Source organism: Oryza glaberrima, chromosome 12 (genome assembly GCF_000147395.1).
Source record: "Oryza glaberrima chromosome 12, OglaRS2, whole genome shotgun sequence".
NCBI classification, from domain to species: Eukaryota; Viridiplantae; Streptophyta; class Magnoliopsida; order Poales; family Poaceae; genus Oryza; species Oryza glaberrima.
In genome coordinates, this window is record NC_068337.1 from 17,909,025 (window position 1) to 17,932,696 (window position 23,672).

General features: G+C 40.7%; 3 protein-coding genes across 3 annotated transcripts; 2 read left to right on the top strand and 1 right to left on the bottom strand.

Moving 5' to 3' along the window:
* Nucleotides 1-9,732: 9,732 nt before the first annotated feature.
* Nucleotides 9,733-13,403, top strand: LOC127757634 (protein cornichon homolog 2). The gene is made up of 5 exons (XM_052283198.1): nt 9,733-10,094; nt 10,975-11,156; nt 11,886-12,008; nt 12,826-12,930; nt 13,024-13,403. Exons 1-4 carry the CDS (start codon nt 10,020-10,022, stop codon nt 12,893-12,895), a joined length of 450 nt encoding a protein of 149 aa, XP_052139158.1. The 5' UTR covers nt 9,733-10,019; the 3' UTR covers nt 12,896-12,930; nt 13,024-13,403.
* Nucleotides 13,404-13,514: 111 nt separating this feature from the next.
* LOC127757633 (uncharacterized) lies at nt 13,515-16,011 on the bottom strand. Its single transcript, XM_052283197.1, has one exon. It carries the CDS (start codon nt 15,504-15,506, stop codon nt 14,133-14,135), a length of 1,374 nt encoding a protein of 457 aa, XP_052139157.1. The 5' UTR covers nt 15,507-16,011; the 3' UTR covers nt 13,515-14,132.
* Nucleotides 16,012-20,246: 4,235 nt separating this feature from the next.
* On the top strand, nt 20,247-23,672 carry LOC127756462 (uncharacterized). Its single transcript, XM_052281790.1, has 2 exons — nt 20,247-21,461; nt 23,326-23,672. The coding sequence occupies exons 1-2, from the start codon at nt 20,247-20,249 to the stop codon at nt 23,539-23,541; spliced, it is 1,431 nt and encodes a 476-aa protein (XP_052137750.1). The 3' UTR covers nt 23,542-23,672.

The window sequence follows — 23,672 nt, forward strand, 5'->3', positions numbered from 1 at the left end:
ATATGGCAATCCATAACTTCAGACTTCAGGGTCCCCTGGTGTCTATGCCAGGATAAATTGATCACGAACAGTCAGATTAATCTATATGGGGTACCTTAAACATCAAAAACTTGTCACGTGATCATTTAGGCGAAATGTTTTTCTGTTGCTGATACAGGCAGTAGTGTTTGACCATTTTATTTAATTTAATTTCTTTTGTTTTTTTGAGAATTACACAGTACAACGTGTTGCTGATACAGGCAGTAGTGTTTGACCATTTTATTTAATTTAATTTCTTTTGTTTTTTTGAGAATTACACAGTACAACGCAGACACTCACAACGCACGCGCACTCACCCCTATGAACACACGCACGCAAACCCTACCCCTATGAGCATCTTCGAAGACTGGGCCGGCAAATCCTGGAGAGATTGACGAAGTCACCACATGCGCCTCGCTGTCGACGGGTACGTCGCCTACCACTGAAAGCACAAATGGAAAATTCGCTCCCACGGGGAGTCGAACCCAGGACCTCAGGTGCTACTGAGGCTCTTGTAACCACTAGGCTACAGGCCCTTTCGCATTTAATTTAATTTCTAACAAGTAATAGAACGCAGGGGCTCCAACTGATCATAATTTGTATACCTAGGACGACATATACAGGACATTGACGAACCCAGAAAAATAATACGAGGGATCGATCCTCAACATAATTATAGTGTAATTTTTAGTAATATAATGAGTAATATGATTATAACAACTAGAAATAAATAGACGCGAAAGGGGCTAGTAGCCTAGTGGTTACAAGAGCCTCAGTAGCACCTGAGGTCCTGGGTTCGACTCCCTATGGGAGCGGATTTTCCAGGATTTAACGGCGTTGTGCTTTCAGTGGTAGGCGACGTACCCATCGACAGCGAGGCGCCTGTGGTGACTTCGTCAATTTCTCTAGGATTTGCCAGCCCAGTCTTCGAAGATGCTCGTAGAGGTAAGGTTTGCGTGCGTATGTTCATAGGGGTGAGTGCGCGTGCGTTGTGAGTGTCTGCGTTGTACTGTGTAATTCTAAAAAAAAAAAAATAAATAGACAAGCTACCGCTATATATCCGAGACACCAGAGGTAGTTAAACTGCCATCCAAATTCCAAGCATAATTTCTTCGTCCCATAAAAAAAGATTATACGCTTTTGCAACAAATAAATTAGTAAAATAACATACAAATGGTAATACGTGAGGGAATAAAATGGTCCAAAAGTACTTAGATTGGAGAATAAACTTAAAAAAGTGTAGGTAGGTGGAGAATAAAGTAATATAAAAGTTGATAGGTAGAGAGACTAAAGTATTGTCTCGGGATCCCAAAATCGTTTATATTATTATTTTTTAAAGATAAAAGGCACAATACTTTGCTTTTAGTATTGAAAGCAAAGGTGTTTTCCAGTTGACGGCATACATTTCATCGGCACAACATAGGGGCACACAAACCATCCAACAAACATCCAGACGACTAGCAACAAACTACCAAAAATCCTATACTATTATGGGACAAATGCAGTACATCTGAGTTCATGATGACTTCCATTATTTCGCAAGCCAATTGACTTGCGTTAGATCTTATTTAACTTCATGGCACATCATAGTACTGAATTAATTAATGTTCGTTCAGGGTAGTTAGGGTAGATATCATTTTTCACAGAACATTTTAATAAGATATGGAATAGTTGTTTCTAGAAAATAGAACATACATTCAGTACCTTTATGATTATGGTTTCAAACATTATCAATTAAGAGCCAGATTTGCTGAATTTTCATCAACGAATTATTCATGGCATTAGCCTCGTTCATAAACAAATTAATGGCAGCAGTGTGAGCAGTGAGCACAATCGTGCATATTTGTTTTGCATTACTGTCATGGTATACAAAATTTCTTGAACATCTGCTGATACCTAGATGTAGTAGCTAGCACGATACGCGCGCATGGTTAGTTAGAGGGAAGATCGAGATACCAGTTAATTGATATTAAATTTGGATAACAAACTTCTCACCAGAATTATATCTATGCACATCATTATCCAAAGAATTATATCTATGTACATCATTATTCAAAGAAAACATAGAAGAAATACAAAATTAATTTCCTTAGGGACTTCATTTAGTACTATGTAACAGCATTGTCGTTAAAAACATCCATATGATGCTGAACAGCAAGTTAAAATTAAGTTGCAGGGTTTAATGAGTGGATTTGATTCAGTTGATATGGAACATGTTGGCTCTGATTTGCACAAAGAGCTGTGCTGCCACCACTGACATGCTATTAAATTAATTAAGGCAATACTATATTTCAAATTATATGTGAATGTAAAATTTTGATAGGGGGTTAAGATCAACCTCTCCCAATTTATGTTGATGTAGCTCACTAGCTAGTGCATACTTACTATATAAGACCTGTTTGATTGGGAACAATCCTTTATATGTTCATATATGATGGATTTTCCTGTTCAGTATTTTTATTTCACCTTTCAGAAAAATTATAAAAAAGAAGATATCATATGGTTTAGAGAAACAAGGACCATGTTCAGAAGTTACTTTTCTTGGGCTGCACCAACAAGTTTATTTGGCTGTTCTCTGCTATATATTGATGACATCCACATACAGTAACCGTTATCAATGAATTTAGTATGAACAAACTAATTTCTATATGTTTTAAAGTTGAAACTGTTTATGTATTTATAATGTAATTTCTATATGTTTTAAAGTTAAAACTGCTTCTGTATTGATAATGTTATTTTAGAGCACAAGTGTGCGAAATGGCTATACTTTCATGCATTTTGTATTTTTGCTACATCAATTTCACTTTTTTGCTGTTGCTTCTGCATGCTAGTTTGTTTGTCCATTTGATTGATTTAATTTCTCTCAAGTAATTGAATGCTGGGGGCCGGTTTTGTGCTACTGATCATAATTTGTGTTACCTAGGACATATACATTTTCACTGACAGATTCAAAATCCCAAACCATTAGCGCTGTATCTGTTGCCATTTCGACATTTACATAAATTGATTTCTCCTGCAGAGTTTAGTCATCTGAAATACATGTGCATATACATGAGGATTTCCTTCATTTTGCCGGGCAATTGACTTGCTTCAGATCTGATATTTAACTTCAATTGGTATATATATCCATCTTGTCTTGTTAATGAATTAATGCTTGTTTGTCCGGGGTAGATCTATCTATATATCGTTTTTCATGGTACATCAAAAAATAAGATATGAAATAGCTGTACATTTCCAGAAAATATATCATATATTCAGTAACTTTTTTTTATCATTCTGCTTTTGATTTTTTTTAATTCATTACTTATCACTATACCACTGTCTTGAAACATTGCTCAAGTAGGAACCTGCGGATCAATTGGCTGAACTTTCATCAGGAGAATTATTCATGGCATGGCTCGATCACAAACAAATTAATGGCAGCAGGGAGCAGTGAGCCTAATCATCTTTGTTCTGCATTACTATCATGATATACAAAAAATTTAACCGGTTTAGTTTAAAGAAAATCATATCGGGGATTAAAAAGAACCTCACCCAATTTATGTTGATGCAGCTCACTAACTCATATATATGCATGACATGTTTGGTTGTGGAACAACTCTACATATCTGATGGATTTTCTGTTTCGTAGATTATGTTTATTTCACCATTCAGAAAATATCATACGGTATAAAGAAAAACAAGCACTTTCAGAAGTTACTTTTGTTTGGCTGCATGCCAAGAAATTTCTTTTGCAGTTCCCAGCTATATATTGATGATGGCATCCACATACAGTAACCTTTATCAATGAATCTAGTATGAACTATATGAACAAGCTGATTTCCATGGTTTTAAGTTGAAATTGCTTCTGTGTGGATAATGTGGCTTTAGAGCACAGGTCGTTTATGCACGTAAATAAGGTTACAATTCTATTTGATTCATGCGTACATATCTGAAATGGGCTAATATATTTTCATTTTGTACATCAATTTATCTTTTGCTGGCAAATTAAAGTGTCAAGGACATCTCATGAAATAGATATTGAAAATGTAAGAGAAGAGCAATATCCCCTGTGTGACTTGAGCTAGTAGCTTAGAGTAATTTTGACTGCTATAGCTAACTTGATATATTGTACATTAGTTTGGTGAAACCATTGTTTACCGAATTTCTAGACAAACTTATATTTTATCAACATTTCAAATAACTTGTTGCAAAGTTCTTTTTTTATCAACATTTCAAATAACATGCAAGTCTTTTTTTTATTTGATCTCTGTTTTAATTAATTTAAGAATACATATAATTCTTGAATTTTATTATTACTGCTATATAAATATCATATTCATAAGAATGCTTCATGTTACCGCCAATCAAGTGCAATTTTGTGCATTATTATACTCATAAGTGCAGACTAATGACACTGGTAAAGTTTACAGATGATTAATGTTCAGTATTAATTTACCAGTCAGGCAGTCAATGTCAATGACGATGACACCGCAAAAGGCCAGGTAACTTCCATATATATGCACTTTTATATATAATTGTGTATATATGATCTCCAATTTCTACCTTTTTTTTTAAAGGTCCCAGTTTCTACCAAGAAAGTCCAGCTCAGAAAGCCTTCAAGGAATGAACACTAATGGTCTAAGGCAGCAATTAAGTTGTCCTTCATGTCTGCACTGTGTAGTTGTATAAAACTAAAGATAACTCTATGATTGAAATTCTCAGCCAAATTAAACAGAGAAGCAGAACACTTCCATTAATTTATTCTAGATACATGGGAAATAGAAGCTAGTAGATTATGAATCACTCAGCTAGCATGTCAATCTGGATGCTCCTAGAGGGTTATATATTATCCTCATCACCTTTTGTGTATATCCTCATATTGATATAGAAACCGGATTTATATCTATTATAAAAATATATAAATATAACTCATCACCTAATGGTGGCGTTCTGGTACCCTGATTTTTGTTTAAAGAAAAAGGTTTACAGGCAACCTCATAATGCTACACACGTGATTCTCTTTGCCTAAGCTATTGTTTGACCATCCAATACCAGCCATGCAGGCTTCTGAGCCGTTTGTATATAGAATTAAATTTAAAAATATACTGTTAATATCTATTTTTTCTTAGAAATATCATAGATGCACATTTTTTGATACAAATATACCGTCGGTGTCGCTGAACCGCTGCGCGAAAGTGAAGTAGGTTGACGATGCGAACGGTCTCGTGGAGGGACGGTGCGAGAGCGCCACTATCAAAGACTAGGAAGCTCCCATGTGCTGCAGAGTGTTACCGGGTGTTTTTCAAAAACGCATGGTAACTTACCGGGCGTACCACTATGAACTCGGTAACCCAAGAAAAAATACCGGGTGCTAGGTTGAGCACACGGTAACTTTAAACTTACCATGTGTAGCGTGTAAGAACACGGCAACCTCCATGGCACGTGCTCATATTCTGCTCTATTCCATTGGCCAGCAGTGGAACTTCCGTTCACACCTAACGGAGCTAAAGTTCCCGTGTTTATTTTTCTGCGCTAGACGTTCGCTAGAAGCTACAAAGTAGTACGGAGATGGTCCACATGTCGGTTGCTATTGAAAAAAATTAATGCAGTTAAAGGGTAATACACATTTGAACATTGTCGCGCAACGAGCGTGCGAGACCAAGCGGTTTCGCTCACTGAGCATATAGCATACGGACCGCTTGGTCTCGCGGCCTCCACATGCGACACCGAGCGGTCTCGCTCTCTCAACGCGATACCGTAATAGCAATGGTATATTTGTGTCAATAAAATTGTATCCAGTATATTTCTGAGAAATAAAAAATAAATGGTATATTTTAATTTTAATTCTTTGTATATATGGTGGTTAATTTTACTTTGCGGTGTTCCATTCTAATTAGCGCCTCGCGGCATGACCGGCACCTGGCCCTAATTCAATAGCTAGGGAACTCTCTTGTAGGATATGAAGATCTTCTTTGATGGTTTACCTAGATTCTGTCGTACAATAGACTGAATTTTAGAGCCTTTTACCCCTTGTTTAATTTCTGAATATTCAGTCCAGGTTTTGGGTCTGTTCAGTCCAAGAAGAAGTAGTACGGTTTGTATTTAATTTGGATCATTTTTTAATGGTCCTAGATAGGATGATTTTGGGGAAAACTTCAATATAGAATTTGCAGACACAATGTTTTAAGCATTAATACAAAGCAATGTTTACGGAAATCCGATGCCTATAGAGAGATTTGTCTTTTAAAAAGGTTAGTTGTTTCACCGGATGGGCGAAGTTCCAGATATGTTTTTCAGATTGGATTTTCGTGGTGAATTATATATATAGCAAAATCTGGGTGTTGTGCTAAAATGACATTAGTTTGCAAACTTAGTGTAGCAAATCATGGAATAATAGTTAGATAATTGAGCAATGGTAACATTCCAAGAGAAATTAGGGTTTAAATGATAGCTGGGCAAAACACAAAGAAAAGGCAAGCCAGAAAATTTCAGTAACGGCAAAATCAATATAGAATCGGCAAGAAATTTTGTTCTCTCTAGCTGCATCATGCGGCCACATAAACTACTCATGTCTTCTTTCCCTGAATACCGAGTGGCAAATTGAGCGCGCGTGGTTTGCTCGTGTGCAGCCTGCTGCCTTGCTAGCTCTGACACTCGCGGCTGCCACTAGGACTGATGAGATCTTCCTTTTGATCAACCGGTTGACAGGCATCATCCATGAACTCCCCCAAGCTGCTCTTGATGAGCAAAAGGCACATGATCTAGTGGAAATTGAAGTGACAGAACAACTGTTGTCTTCGTCGATGATGCGCCACTGGTAATTAAACGGCTCACCATATGTGGTTATCTGCACCCTGGTGGGCCAGTCAAATGGTATGGTGATGTACTGCATCAAGCTTGGTACCAAACGCCTAAAAAAACATTTGCACTTGTAACATCGAAGACGCCATGAATGGCAAGCGGCCGGCATTCAATTGTGGACGCACTCCATGTTGAAAGGATTGTGAGATTCCTAGAGGGAGGGAGTGGATATGCTCTTTTAAACTTAATGTGAAAATGTAATGCAGAAGTAAGTTGGATATAGCCCAAACTATCGGATGTTCCAATATTTATCAGATTGTTCGATCAAAAATCAGACACTCCATATTCCGATCAGGGGTCCTCTGTATGTACCAACCCGTGTAAAACATAAAACCTAGATAGTAACTTATGTGATCCACCACTATAAAGATTTTATCCGGACAGTTTTACTCCAAACACTGTACAGCCCGTATAAAACAGTGTTCACATGCAGGTGTCTTTCTTCCGTTGTCCATGAAAATCGTTCTTCACAGGGAGGCCACCTTTACACTTAAGCGAATTTCTGCAGGCCTACAACCCCCATTTGGAGGGCCTAAATATGCACTTTCACATGCGAGAAACCTTCTACTATTTAACTACACAAAGAGGCAAATGTGCTCATGGTGGAGACGTCACTGCAGCCTCCTCAAGTGGCCTGCATAGTGCATGATAATTGTTTTACACTACCGCCACATAGGGGCGGAACCACGCCTAGGGCAGCTTGGACTCATGCCCCAGGCATGGAAAAAAATTTGTTGGTCTTATACCTAGAAATTGATCAGATATTTCTATCATTCCATGTCTCAGCCCTAGGCTTAGACTGATTTAGCTCCTTCACTGAACGATTATTTAGAAGCCTTTTAGAAGCCTATTTTAATTGCCAAACTCACTGTTTGTCTGGACTAGTAAGTATAAACATATAGCCCAACAATCCTACAAACAAAACCCTATGCTTTAGCGTCTTGTCCTCCAACTCCTAGAAGGCTAGAATCACTGTGACATAGTAGCGGCGGTGCATCCTCACCTTGGCTTCAAGTTCCAATTTTCAATTCTCACTGAAACTGACTTATTTTCAAATACACGGCAAACACACACGCATCACTATACATGCGGCACCACACCCACACCAGCGAAAGCAACAAACTGGCTTTATTTTCTTATGTTATTTTTTTTCAAAAAATTTGACTTTACTAAGTAATAGATATGCTTATTTCCATCTATAGAAGCGCTACAATTTATTGGGTAAATTGTAAGGGCGAGGATAGAATGGACCATCAAATGTAGAGAGGAGTTTTATGGACCTTAACATGGGTCTTTTGGATAGCTTTAGTCTTCGGTTTTGAGCCCTAGGCTTGGAGAAATCCTGGCTCCACCACCACCCCAACAGGATTGGCATCTACAATATCTATACCTATCTCCCATGTTGGCCTTTCACAGCAAGAAGTTCCCTCAGCTCTTATAACAGGATGGGTGTACGAAGATAATCTCATAACTGCATCCGTTGAAATTAGACTATGACAATGATGTTAAATACAATATATCAATTCTAGAAATTGGCGATAAACTTATGAGGTTGCGCAAGACCTAAGAACTAATGGTGACACATAGGGAATTTTTATATAGGTTTAGGCCCTCACGAGGAGGTAATACCCTATGTCTTGTTTCTAGATTGGATTATTGCTTGTGTCTAGGGTTGACAACACTGTGCAGGAGTATGTGCGTGCATAGCTGACCCTTACATGAGATAATTGGAAAAGTGTATCTCCTATTTATTTGTTTTGTTTAGATAATTGGAAATTGTATGTTTATGTATATACTATATACACATCTTTATTTAAAGCATATGAAACACTCTTTTGAATAACCATTCAATAAAAGATTGTTATTTTTTCCGATGTTGTCCAATCAATTTCAAAGTGACAATTTCAACAATTAATAAACAAACTTGAATCTAGACGTGCTAGCTACACCAAGAATTCACGAAGATTCTTCAACATGGTTAAGCAGCTACGACAGGCCTCCAACTAGGGCACCTCTATTGTGGCCTCGAGCTACTCCAGCAAGCCCGAGAGGCGATGTGTGCAGGCTCTTCATGGCCGCCACAAGTGATGCCTAGGCCTACTCCACCGCTCAGTTGAGCCGCTCAAGCAGCGAGATGACGGCGACGAGCCACACAGTCACGATGACGCCACCCTGTACATCCTATGGATCCCAACTATGGCTAAGGGAAAATCCTCTAATTTCTTTTTTTTTATTTTCTTTTGTTTTTATGAGGTAAGTACTACCCTAAACTAGGCTAGGCTAGCTAGTGCTCTCATCGGTTGACATAAATGGATATGGCTAATAGACCGTAGAAAGGTAAAAGAAATAGTTAAAATGGTATGCAGGTAAGCACTTTACATATTTATTACTAGAGGCTTAAAAAGTCAAGTCTAGAGTTTAATAAAAAAATACCAATCAATTCAAAAATTTTCAAAATTATAATTTAGTTATAATTGATAAGCCAATGAGTAAACGATGAATATTTCCCAATTAATGAGTCTTAGTCTATGGGTATAGACAACTAGACATGCATATTGTTATAATCAAGATTATATACAATTTCTCCCTAGATACACATATCTATACTAATATAAAATATAGTAATAATGCTGGTGGTGATTATGCCACCAACCCACAATCACTACTTTTGCATGTTTTATAAATTAGTCTCTAATAGTTTTTATACTATGTAATAGTCTAATATTTATTTGAATCAGTGAATAAAATCTATTCAAATAAAAGGTTTAGAATTTTGCTAGTATTAATAAAAGGTTTTGTTCTGGCAGAAAAAAAAAAACGAGAGTTCAGACTTCATACTTCAGAACTTCATACCACGGAAGCCCACAAGGGAATCCTACTTTGCTTGCTCTCCGAAAAAAAAAAGGGGGAAAAAAAAAAGCTCTTTTCCTCTCCAGCTCGCCCTCCTCGCGTCCATCCGCGATCCACCACCTCCTCCTCCCGTCTCCGGCGACCGCCGCCGCGCCATTACACCCAGACGCGCCGGTCTCCTCTCGGCACCGGCCGGCCTAGTCGACCGCAGAAGCGGGGGTGTGACCGGAGCGGAGGTCGTCGGTCAAATCCACTCCGGGGGTTTCTTGAATTCTTGGGAGCAGAGAGGCAAAAGTGAGGCAGCAGCCATGTCCATCGAGCTCATCCTGTGGCTCTTCTCCTTCGCCTCCATCATGGTCCTCATCGGCCTCACCGCCTACCAGGCAAGCTCCCCTCACCTCACCTCCTCCCGTTTCGCTTCTGAACCACGCCTATTTAGTTCCAAGATCCGTCGGGCGAAACAGTGGATCTCCTGGTAGTTTTGGGTTTGGGATGTTTTAGGTTTTTTTTGTCGGAATTTTCGCACGAATTGGTGCCGTGTTGGGTCAACGGGTGCGGTTCTTGGTGTTGCTCCTTGCCTCATTAGCTGGTCAAACAGGACAGGTTTAGGTAGCGTTAACTGCGATTTATACTTGTTTTCCCTCTCTGATTTTCCGTATTCATGTAACTAATGTGTTTAACTTGAGGGAAAGTTAATAATCTTTGTATAAATTTGAACTGTATATTTCATTAAATTGGTCCTAAGTTTGTGCAGTAGCAGATTTATACTAGTTTGTTGAACTTAAGGGAGAAAAATAATAATCTTTGTATAAATTTTGCACGGTTTATTTTATTCAATTTGTCCTAAGTTTGTGCAGTAGCAGATTTTGTTTGCTTGCTGCCATGTTAGGTGGAAAAACATATCCTTTTCCACAGTGTGTTTTCAGATTACATAGATGGTTCATAGTTGATGCTCACCACATCTCAGTCCAATTCAAAATAGCCATATTGGTTTTGTTGGTTGTGTTTTTGCAACCAATGTTAGTTGCCATGCACTAACAAATCCAACATTATTGGAATTCCATTACAGAACATACTTTGGTTTAAGAATTGTACATTTGTGGTCGTTTGAAGAATTGATCTTGGAGATATATGTTTCAACTATGAGCAAGTTGAATTTGCAAATAAAATTTACATTCTTCCTATCTTCTTGCAAGATAGGCTGTACTCTCTTTTTTCTCATTTTTATTTCACTGATTTTGTTTTCTCCTTGTTCTGTACCAGCTTATATGTTTATCTGATTTGGAGTTTGACTATATCAACCCATACGATTCTTCATCTCGCATCAACTCAGTGGTCCTTATAGAATACGCACTCCAAGGGGCCTTGTGCGCTTCTTTCCTCTTGACACTGCATTGGTTCCCGTTTCTAGTTATGGCACCAGTAGCATACTACCATGGCAAATTGTACGTATTTCTTGCTGTTGCCCTGAAGTTAATCCATCTAAACATTCATTCTTTTGTTGTCAGTGCCTACCATGTTGATATATTTGTTTGTATGGATAGATTGATGTGCTAGATCAGTTGGTCTCATAATAAAATCATCTATTAAATGATAAATCTCTCAGTGGATATGGATTTCACTAAGCATCATAAGTGTTGTCCACTACATATCCATTCAACTTATGGACATAGGAGGGACATAACATATTATGAAATGCTCTTTGAAAGGATAAATATGGTTTGAAGTGATCTAGAAAACTGCAAGAAACAACTGTCTATGATTTTGTCTATTCAAGTTAATGATATTATAATTGTGCTTATACTGTGACTCTCTAGTGTTTGGATTTTGGATTTTTGTTCTCAGTTGCTGATTGAAATAAAGTTGAAAATTGAGCTAGTTCTCATTGAAAATTGAGTAGAATAATTTTGGCCAAATGTTAGAGGTATTGTTTTTTAATGTGGCTAAAATCAAGTATAACTGATAACCTTTTCACCTACATGTATGTCCAGAATAGTTATTTTCTTGGGCTAGTAACCATTAGTTTGCATATTTTTTGTAGCAAAGATGTTTGGATATAGAATTTTAATGCCATAAAGTTCGTACTAAGATGTTAATCATGTAATGTTTTTAGTACATGTCCTTATTTGTTTGTACCATTATGATGATTATATAAAAAATCTTTTTTTTATCAGGTATATGGATCGGAAACACCTTGTAGATGTTACCGAGATATTCCGGCAGCTCAATTGGGAGAAAAAATACAGGATGATCAAGCTTGCATTCTACTTTAGTTTGTTTATTATAACGATCTACAGGTTTGACTTTAGTTCTTTTTTCATTCATCATTTTTTTATCATTGCATATGCTTATCCTAAAATGGAATATTCATTTGTTAGTCCTAAAGATAGTTCTTATCTCCTCAGTCAAACATATCATATGACCTTATGTGTGCCTTCTAAATAGGGAATTTTGTGGATGTGCAACTTCATTCAATAGCATTTCAGAATTTGTCATTGAATTTCACCTCGAGTGTGAGTAATGTTATGGGGCCACATGTAATTGAAAGGGTGCTACATCATTGTATGCCACATAACTTATGGAAAATCCTTGTTTCATCAATATAACATTGAACCTTGCATATCTATAGATGAAAGGTAATGCAATTAATACCGAACCTTTCATGCAGTAGGATATAAATTGTTCGTATTTAAAACTTTTAAATATTTTACATAAGTTTGTTGATTTGGCCCTCATTCAAGATGCTCTAATACTGAACCACCTTCTGGTGGCACAAAGGAATGATCTCGTTATCGGTTTTCCTTGTTCATGTGACTCTGGCATCTTACGTAGCATCAAACCAAATAGGTGGTTGTTTTATGCAATTGGTTTCAAACACACAAACCATCATAAGGAGCCATTGAAATATGCAAATTTATTCAGTATTATAAAGGCAAGCAACGACCCTATCATGACCTGTTCTCTTCCTTGTTACTGATTGTGCCGTGGTGGATTTTGTTTTTCTGCGGATATGATAACTTCAATTAGTTCTCATCCAAGAATGTAGTCCCTTCCAGTATCATGCTAAGTCGCTATTGCATAAGCTACTATTTGCATATTCGTTCCATCTGACAGGCTTGTGATGACGGCTGTGACGTTATTCATTGATGAGGATGCAAATCTGGTTGACACTAGAACTATTTAGAGTTTGCTACCAACTTTTCACACACAGATGGCTAGGTATTTCAGTCTCAGAACTTGTCATGTATCACTTTCTTTTTTGCGGAGATACCTGTTCGGTAACTGACTTTGGTCCTGCTTTTCTTTTGCAAGGAAAATGTGTAAGATGCAGTGAAGTAAAGCTTGTGGTGTGCATCATTGAACAGCAAACCAACACTGCCAGCCTCTGAGAGAAGAATTCAGTACATCGCTCTGGCTTTCAGAGAAAGAAGATTCAACTCCCTAGCCGGGGTACTGAATCTAGCATCTCAGCATTATCATTTTAACCATAAACAAGAATTGGCAAGTCAGCTGTACAATGTAGTTTTATGCGTTTTGAGTGTGCTCGATGACATCTGTCTAAATTTGGTAGGCGATTGATGCAACTTTTGGCAATCACTGATTCATACCTGCATCCAAGTAATGCTGTTGTACTCAATTCAACACTGAATTGTCTATAAAACTGGCTCATATATGGATGTTGTTTTGTATCACATTCGCAGGGGAACCTCACCATCATCATGATGATCCGACAATGTTCTTCATTATGCCATATGTATTTTTCACCTAAACAAACCAGCCTTTGTCTGACCAAATCTGCTAGACTGGATGTGCTGCTATTTCAAGTTGTCTGAAACTCTGAATTCAGAAACACTGACCTGGAATTCAATTTCAGGCACAAGAAAACTAATTTCACTGAAGTATCACTGAAGCTCCCTACATGATTGTGCATGATTCACAAAGTGAAGAACGAGACCAAATTATACAAATTCCATCAGGGCTATATCTATCTACAGAACCAAACAAACATTCATCAATCATCACTGGAGCATCATCACTCTTGCCAAGGAGAGCAAATTCTCCATGAAAATTTCTTGAGCTCCTATTAGCCTTGAGCTACTACTACTTCCCAATCAATTTTCAGGCACAAGAAACAGTATGCCCAATACTCAAGTTACAGCTCCAAACATAATTGTGCATGATTCACAAAGTGAAAAACTCACCAAATTATACAGAATTCCATCAGAGTTATATCTACACAACCAAACAAAGCACTACTCATCAATCAGCACAGTTGCCAAGAACAGCAAATTCTCCATGAAATTTTTCTTGAGCTTGCACCAACAGTTCATCACTGAATCATCATCGCAATTACCAAGAACAGCAAATCCTCCACATGAAATTGAGAAATTTCTTCAGCTTGTACTACTGCTAGTCTGCTACTACTTTCCAATCTTGGAGATGAGCGATTCGAAGGCACCGACGAGCGCCTTCACCTTGCTCTTCCTGGCAATGGCGAGCTTCCCGGCGGTCTCCTCGATCACGCTGTTGTACAGCCGCCGGCTCCGCTTCTTCTCCAGCGTCTTCTGGTGCCGGAGCGCCACCGCCGGCACCACGAACCCCCCGCCGCCGCCCGCCGCCGCCGTCCCGCCGATGCTGCCTCGCCTCCTGAGGCTCCTCATCCTGAGATGAAATCCGCTGCCGCCGCCACCGCCGCTGCTGCTGCCGCCGGCGTCGCCCCTCCTGAAGAATCTGAGCCGTGTCGTCGCCGGCGCGTCTTCTGGTGGCGCCGCCGTCGCGGCGGCGCGGCTGCTCCTGGAGCGGATGACCTTGAAGGCGGTGGTGGTGGTGGACCTGCTCGCCTGCCGCGTGAACGGGAAGCGGACTGATTTGGCGCTGCCGGTGATGCTCATGCTCCTCGCTCGCCGGTGCGACGGTCGCGGCGGCGGCGCCATGCCGGATTTCTTCTCTTCTTGGCAAGGAGGGTTGTGTGGCTTCTCTTCTTTGATATCATTTGCTGCTGCTGATGATGATGATGATGGATCTTGGTGAGAAATTTGTTGGCTAATTTCGACGAGATTTCTCTTCGGTTTGGGAGGCTTCAAGCTGTTCGTCCTAGTCGTGGTCATCTTCTTCTTGCTCTTGTGAGAAGAAGGTGGAGTCGATTTCTCGCCGGCTTTGAGCTCCGGCGATGGAGGCGGCTTGCCGGTTAGCTTCGACCCGACGGATTTGACCAGCTTCTTCTTCGATGATGATCCATCGATGACGTCATCGGTTGATTCAGCGACGATCTTGCTCTTTACATGTGGAGATGATTTGATTGGTTTCTTCCCCTTGGTCACCCTCACATCCTTCTTCTTCCTGGCGTCGCCGCCGCCGGCGGCGATGGTGGTCTTCTCCGGCGGCAGTGGGGTTGACTCGTACGCCACGATGTCCTTCCACACCACCACGCCGGCGTCGCCCTTCTTCCCCGTGTCGTCAACGGCGGTGGCCGCCGCTTTCTTCCCGGCCTTCATGGGCTTGGTGAGATCCCCGACCCGTCTCCGCGACGACGCCGACCGCAGCTTAGCCATCGCCGTCGCCGCCGCGAGCGGCGGTGGCGGCGGCGTCTTCCGGGGCCTCGGCTGGGCCGCCGCCGGCCGGCGAGACTCCCGCTCCTCGAAGGCGTGCGCGCCGCCGTACTTGCAGGCGTGGTGGCAGGACCCAGCCGACGGCCGGTGGTAGCAAGCAGGGACGGCGCTGGCCTTCGCCTCGCCGCGGTGACGCGGACGGCGGCGCCCCTCGCTGCTCCCGGCCCCTCCGGCGATCTCCTCCATCGGAGAGATCAAATCACGATCTGATCAAACCTTCTTGATTCAGACGAGAGTGACAGAAAACTCTACAAAAAGTCAAAGCGCAAGAGCAGGCCGGGATGCACGCACGAACACGCCGCGCCGCGTCACTCGCCGCGCGCCATGGCCGGAGCTAGAAGACGAGCTTGGAGTTGGAGCTAGAGCTCGAGCTGGTCAGAGCTGCTGGCGTGTGTGCACACACCTATATATCTCCATGGGTGATCGGGTCAGGTCAGGTCATGGGCGCTGACTGAGAAGGACGGAGCGGAGCTCGATCGATCGCCATTGGCGAGCGCGGGGTAGGAGAGGAGACGATCGGGTCAAGAGAGGCAAATATTTTCTTTCTTTTTCTAGAAATTAAATTTGGCGGGAGGAATTGTGGAGAAAGCTTCTTCGGAGAAGGGCGGTCAAATGCGGCGGGGGGTTTGGTGGGTTTGCGTCTCTTTGACCGGTCGTCTGGGCCTACCTGCAGTGTCACCGGCTGGGCGACTTTAGGTGGGCCCACTGTACAGTGAGTTGGTTGAGAGGGTTGCAGAAGTTCACACGTCGCACACCCGGGTTCAAATGCTGTTGATTTGAGTGGAATTTATGATCAGTTTAAAAATAGGATTGCAGTGTTTTTTGATTTTTCTATTTAATATGTTTGTAGTTTGCACTGAGGTCTAAGCTGTCGCATCTTTTTTTTTTTCTGATGATGATGACTGGAGAGCATGAAAGTAGTTGATGTGTGTCCCAAAATTGAACTTGAGGGACTTTGGCCGGTTCTTGTTTGATGTTCCTATCCTCATCTTAATTTATTTCTCATATGTTAATTATTGAATTTATCTGTCAATTTCATGGTATCAGCATGCCTTCTCAAATTGATTAACTAATTGTGTTAATTATTAAATTTATCTGTCAATTTCATGGTATCAGCATGCCATCTCAAATTGATTAATTAACTAATCAAAAACCACAAGGGAGAAACAGGAAAGAAAAATTATACGTAAGGTCAGAGGCGGCGGCCGGATTTCGTAGGGGATTCCAACCCAACCTCCAAATTCCCTCGCAAAAAATAAAGATTAGATGTCATATCAGATTATGATTATGCCTTAGTTTGAGTGCTTTTATTTTTCATCAGTTCATATATATATATATATATATATATATATATATATAGGAAAATTATATGCTACTACCGGGAGTAACTACTCCCACCTTATCCAGCTCACTAATTCAGAGTTTAGGTGCCGTCCGGTATTTTCGTGGGATACAAACCTTTTTGAATGCATGCTACTTAAACTAGCTAATTAAAAACGAGCAGAAGATGTCATCATCAACTAACTAAAATTAGTATATCGCTTGCATGTTTCTTTTGCTAGCATGTTAATGTCAATTAACTAAGTTCGTTTGCATGCAACTAACGAATAATAAATAATTTCAACAAATAAATAATTTAGTTAATTGTTTAAATAAAATAACCAAGCTAAGGACCGGTTATTGGATCATAACCTGACCCATTAAGAGGAGGGAGTAACTACTCCTGGTAGTAGGAAATAGGTGTCCTATATATATATATATATATATGTATATATATATATATATATATATATATATATATATATATATATATATATATGCGATCGACTTGTGGCTTGCTGCCGTATAATTTTATTTGTCATATTTTGAAGAAAAGATTCTGCATATGGTCAAGACGTCCAGTACAGCCCAACTGAATACACTTTTTAGAGGAAGACCGTAAGATTGTATTGGTATTTTTATATTTTTTTTATAAATCTTATTTTATCATTTCCTATTTCATTTAAAACTCTCCAAGATTTTTCTCAAATGTCTGATACTTCCTGATATACAATGATTCTCATGATTCGCACATAAAAATTGATCATTCCTATTTCATTTGAAACTCTCAGAGAATTTTCTCGAATATCTGATACTCCCTGATATACAATGATTCTCATGGTTCGCACATAAAAATTAATAATTCTTATTTCAGTTGAAACTCTTCAAGATTTTTCTTGAATATCTAATACTACGTTATATACGATGATTGTCATTAATCACGCATGAAAATGGATAACTCTTATTTCATTTGAAACTCTTGGAGATTTTTCTTGAATATCTGATGCTCCATGATGTATTATGATTCTCATGATTCGCACATAAAAATTGATCATTCCTATTTCATTTGAAACTCTCAGAGAATTTTCTCGAATATCTGATACTCCCTGATATACAATGATTCTCATGGTTCGCACATGAAAATTAATAATTCCTATTTCAGTTGAAACTCTCCAAGATTTTTCTTGAATATCTAATACTACGTGATATACGATGATTGTCATTAATCACGCATGAAAATGGGTAACTCTTATTTCATTTGAAACTCTTGGAGATTTGTCTTGAATATCTGATACTCCATGATGTATTATGATTCTCATGATTCACACATGAAAATTGATAATATCTTTGTATGATATCAATGATATATTCCTGAAAGTGTGATATACGTATCAGAAAAATATGTTGAGGACTTTGTAATAGTGTTAAATTCAAATATGCCCTTATTAGATTGCGCTACTTTTCTCAGGACTTTGTGATTTTACCCCTCTTGACATTAAGCGTTTTGACAAGGATTTTGGTCCTATTTTAGCATGAAATTTCACTAATTCGGTTAAAAAAATAAGGGCAAACAAAACATTTGACATGAATTTTGCCCATGTATACAAATTTCATCTTGTTAAGTCCTCTTAACGGAATGAGGGCAAACAAAAACTTCAGTTAAAAAACGTTGCAAAATCACAAAAATAGAAAAAAAATAGAGATAAAATCACAACAAGAGTAAAATAAGTACAGGCCTTATTGACAAAAGGAAAACAAAAGAACCAATATAAGCATGACAACAGTAGGGGAGGATTCCATTGGGAGATTTCAGTTCAGTTCAATCCAACCTCCATACTCCACCGAAACGATAAATAAGGTATTCTTCGAAACGTGGGATCGAAAAAAAAAGTATGAAATAGAAATAACACAAGCATTTGACAGAATTGTAAGTACAAACATAACAGAACAATGGATTGCAAAAAAACATATAATAGTATCTCCGCCCTCGACACTAGGGGTGAAAACGAAGCGGACAGTTTCCGTCCGCTCCGGTCAAAAACGAATACGGATAGTGTTCAGAGCGGATTTTTCTCGGATAGTTCGGATACAGATATTTGTCTCTGGATACGAATACGAATATGGTATCGCAGTTTCCGACGGACACGAATACGGAGACAGATATCCATAGATTATGATGCGTGGATATCCAAGTAACACACGATGTCTCTATAGCCTCTGGCCCATTTCTTCAATTTTAGCCCATAGTTGTCTCTTGGTATATACATCTGTTCTTATAGCTATCTAAACCCTAGCCACCAGAAAGCCGAGTTGGCATCTCAACGACGGGCAACGGCAGCAGCGCGGCGACGACGACAGTGGCGACGGCTGTCTTAGATCTCATAGCCGGGCGTTGGTCTTCAATCCCCCCACTGCTTGTTTGTGCTTCCTGACTCCCCAAATCGTGGAACAGTAGGAGCCATCACCACCACCGATGGCAAGGTCTCTTATTAATAGTGGTGAGCTATTTTCTTATTTTACCTATATGAATATTTTTCTTAATATAACAAATAATATTGTTCGACTCTTGTAGGAAAAAGAGGAGAATAATGATGATATGGAGCAGGATGATATTTTGATGGATGAATGATGATGTTGCAGCCTTCATGCATCGGACTGCAAGTCTACTGAAAATTGCTTTTAGGTTAATTACTATGTTGATCTTATCTGTGTTACCAATAAAACTTGAACTTAATATGTGTTGAACTTTTCAATGTGTTTCCTATTGAACACGATGCACTTTGTTTAATCTATATTGCATCCTACAACGATGATATTTATATTAAATTAGATAAATATATGTGGTGTATTTGTATCTACGAGCAATTTGAGTGGTCTCTATATTCCGAGAAATATTCGTTTTCATATTCGTGTCCGACCATATTCGATCCTTATTCGTATCCGCAATAATTCGTATTTGTTTCCGTATCCGGGTTATTCATATTCGTTTCTGTATCCTTCTAAGAATATAAAAACGAATACGGTAAGAGCATTATCCGTTCATATTCGCTCTGTTTTCACCCCTACTCGACACAGACGTCGGAGGTCCGTGGTGATGGTAAGCACTAGTGCACAACATTAGAAATGCAAGTGGTCGACCCGCGAACCCACTAATTGGTCGTGTCGTGACCTGGCTTGCCACACCTAGATATACGAGTAAATCGACCTGTGAAGCCATTTATAAACTAAATTAGTAGGTAACCCATGAATTAATCCATGTACAATAACCCACTAATTTTAGGATTAAGATCATCTGCCTTTAAAGACACCATACCTTTATCACTTACATATGGTCTAGACCTATATGGCACATGCTTCGATGGTAGAGCAACCTGATCCCTAATTTTAAGTATCCCTACGCGGCAGCAAGCAGAGCGGCGGTCAGTTTCCATGGCTCTGCGCTCTCTTTCATCTTCTCTACGTGTCAGCTCATCGTCCGAAGCCAGCCTTACGTGGTCGACATGCACGTCGCCATGTGTTCGACATGCGTGTGCATGGATCATCTTCCTTTTCCCCTCTGCGCTCGGCGCCGCCTGGACCAGCTGAGAGCATCACCATCACCCCGACATGGATCCCGACCACGTCGTCGCCGCCACCGGCGGCGGCGGCGGCGAGCGAGCTGCCCACCAGTACCATGTCACTGACGACACCGATGCTGCCACGGCATCGGAAGAAGTCGGCGGCGGCGGCTGGCCTCGCGCGCTGCTCCGGCGCGGGTGGGAGCTGGCAGGGAAGGCCGCCGTCGCCGGCGCCGCCGCGACGGCCGCTCCGGTCGTCGTCCCGCCCGTCATGCTCCTCACCGCCGCCGGCCTCGCGCTGTCCCTCCCCTTCGCCGCCTACCTCGCCACCCTCGCCGCCACCCACCGCCTCATGGCCGCCCTCCTCCCACCCCACGAATCCGGCCTCGACGGCGCCGCCGTCGAACAAGAACTCCTCGACGCGTTCTACCATTTCAGCACAACAGATCAGGAGGAAGACGGCGGCGGCGGCGGCGTCGGAATCGGATTGGCATCGCCGCCGCCATCGGTGGATGAACCAGTTTCCTTCCAAGAATCATCTGTATCAAGAAATGGGGGAAAAATCGAGGACGGCACAACCAAGGAGACAGTGTCACTGACCACTGATGTTCCTGAATTTCCTGAATTGCCTGTGGTTGAGACAAGGGAAGAAGATGGAGTTATTCCTGTCCAGCAATTAGGCCAAGATCATCATCATACTCATGTATTGGACACAGGGGATAAAGCAGAGGAGTCTACCATTTCCAGTGTTTCCGGAACACCAGTTGAAATATTCACTGACAAAGACAATGTGGAGAAGGGAGTGGTCGAAGACACAGTAGTCGTCGAGGCCGCGGTAGTGGAACAATTGGCAAGCAATGCGGGTATCGTCGCGCAGGAGTTGGTCGACACGAACGTGGCGATTGTTGCTATTTCAGCGCCCGAAAACGAGGCGACGACACCGACGAGTGACCTTGTCGCTCGCGTGTCAGAGGAAGTTGTGGGAAGTTCATGTGATGGTGAGATGCAAGAAACCGCTGTGGTGGATGATACCATGAGGGAACTAAGTGATGCAAACATGGATGAAGATGTGCAACACCATGATCAAAGAGTTGTTTGTAGTTCTGTCTTGATGGCTTCTCCATTGGCTGTTGGTGATTATGAGGATGTAATGTCCAGCGGGAGCACACAAGACACCCCTGAAGTTTGTGATGAGACATCCCAGCCTGGTCAGGAGCATGATCAGTCTGATGGGTTTGAGGCAAAAGTAATTTCTGGGGACAAGGTGAGTCGATTATACATATATACTCCAATTATTTCCATAGTTAACTGATCACTTGGATCAAGAATGTTAATATAAACTTCTTTCTAGCTAATTAGACATAACACACATTGTACATGACACTTAAAATTTTTGTCACTCTAAAATATATTGCATATTTTTTTGAGGGAAAAAATATATTGCATATGAGTATGATCACTACATCTGCCTGTTTGTTACCAAGGGCTGGCCTCATAAAAAGATTCCTTACAAACATGTTGAGTCAGTTGGCAATAGGACATTTCCCTCCAGAAAAAAAAAACTAACAATGGCAGATGAAAATGGTTGGAACATGAACTGTTTACATGCAAAATATGCTACAATTTATCTAAATAGCTTGCTCCAGGACAATGGAACATGGCATTGACACATTATTACATCTTGAGCTTTTTTACAGTTTCTATGAAGGTACCGGAAAGATAAATTATGGGTACCATGTGAACTGCTTACTATGATTATCTCCTACAGTGTCTTGGGTAAAATAAAACTTGTTCCAGTGTAAATTAAATGGTCTCATAAACATGAATGGCAGAACACACAAACTTGTCTGTGAGTAACAATATCAATTGCAAATAATTGATAGTAACTGAATGTACAGTCCTTGCTGCTTATGTTCATGGTTTTAACTACAAACAATTGATAGTCCAATAGGAACATCGGCAGTGGCATGGTAGGCATTGTATCTCCTTCCATTCTTCAATGAAGTAATTTATTTTTATTGTTAGCAGTAGTAAACTAGTAACTGCTGCTTGTTGTATGCCAATGATGGCAGGTCATATACCAACATGTTGCATAACAAGTGGAAAATCTACAGCTATTAGTTTCAAGACTTTGAATTGTACTGAATATACGTATAAAACTAAAACCAAGTTTTTGCTTTAGTACACTTGCAGACATAGTAGTGTCGAATTTTGGATCGGATTAGAAGGAGAGCGTTGCTCCCATCCAGCAACTTGTACCGGCAGGTACAAAGATAAATCCATCCGTCCATGTTAGAAGGGTATGATCGGGAAATACAGAAAGGAGTCGCGCCCTCGCTTTCTCCTTTTCGCTCTTTCTCTGTTTCCTCCCTCCGCGCAGCGCCGCTCCTTTTCGCTCTTTTTTCGTTTCCTCACTCCGCCTCAAACGGATCAGATGCCGCCACCGCCGCCTCGCCTCCCACGAAGCACTTCGCCGCCGGCCGCCTCCTACAGATCAGCCGCCGCCACCGCCTCGCTTCCCACGGAGCATCTCGCCGCCGCCTCAAACGGATCAGCCGCCGCCACACCGCCTCCTCCCACGAGCAAGTCGCCGCCGACGAAGCAACTCGCTGCCGACAAAGCACGAAGCAACTCGCCGCCGCCTCCCACAGATCGGATCAGAAAGGAATGGCTGAGATTTGGTAGAAAACCCTATTTCCCTCCCCTGGACACTCACACTCCTACGCGAAAAAACAAATTTACCCTTCCACCACTCGAAATATTCTGGTACCTCCTCATGGGCAAATTTGTACCTGGAGGTACCACTTATTTTCCACCGCCCGATTTCGCTGATTGAATGGCTGAGATTTGGTACCAGACAGTACCGATGGTACCTGCTGGATTGGAGCAAAACTCTTAGAAGGAACATTCTTTGCAAATAAGTCAAGCAGTAAAATCACATGCAAAGTAACGACTCGAAATGCTAAACTGAACTAGTTTTCTATCATTGTGTGTAATGTGCAGGAACTGATTATTGCACTATTCATAATTAACTAAATTCAATAAACTTTGGCTTCCGTCTAGTATTATCCATACTTTTGCGATGTTTCTTCATTGAGATGTCATGATAATTCTTTGTTTTCTACCAGGATCTCTACACCGAAGAACACGTAAGGCAACAGCTCGAAACATTAAGAACAATAACAGGGTACAGATCTCCATTTTCTTCGACACTCGAAGGTGAGCTGGCTGCCCTTTACCTGTTCATCGGAGTGGAGCCCCCTGTCAGCTCGAGGAATGCCTCTGACCTAATGGAGATCAATGCAAAACTCCGGCTGTTGAAATCAATCGTTGGTGTTGATTGAATTATCTCGAGGGCGATCAATCAGGACGTTTTTGGTTTTGATTATACATATATGGATGCATATCATACAGTTTAACAATTCTCTGTACATCCAAGACAGTCGATCGAGACTGTTTATCAATCAGTAGAGTA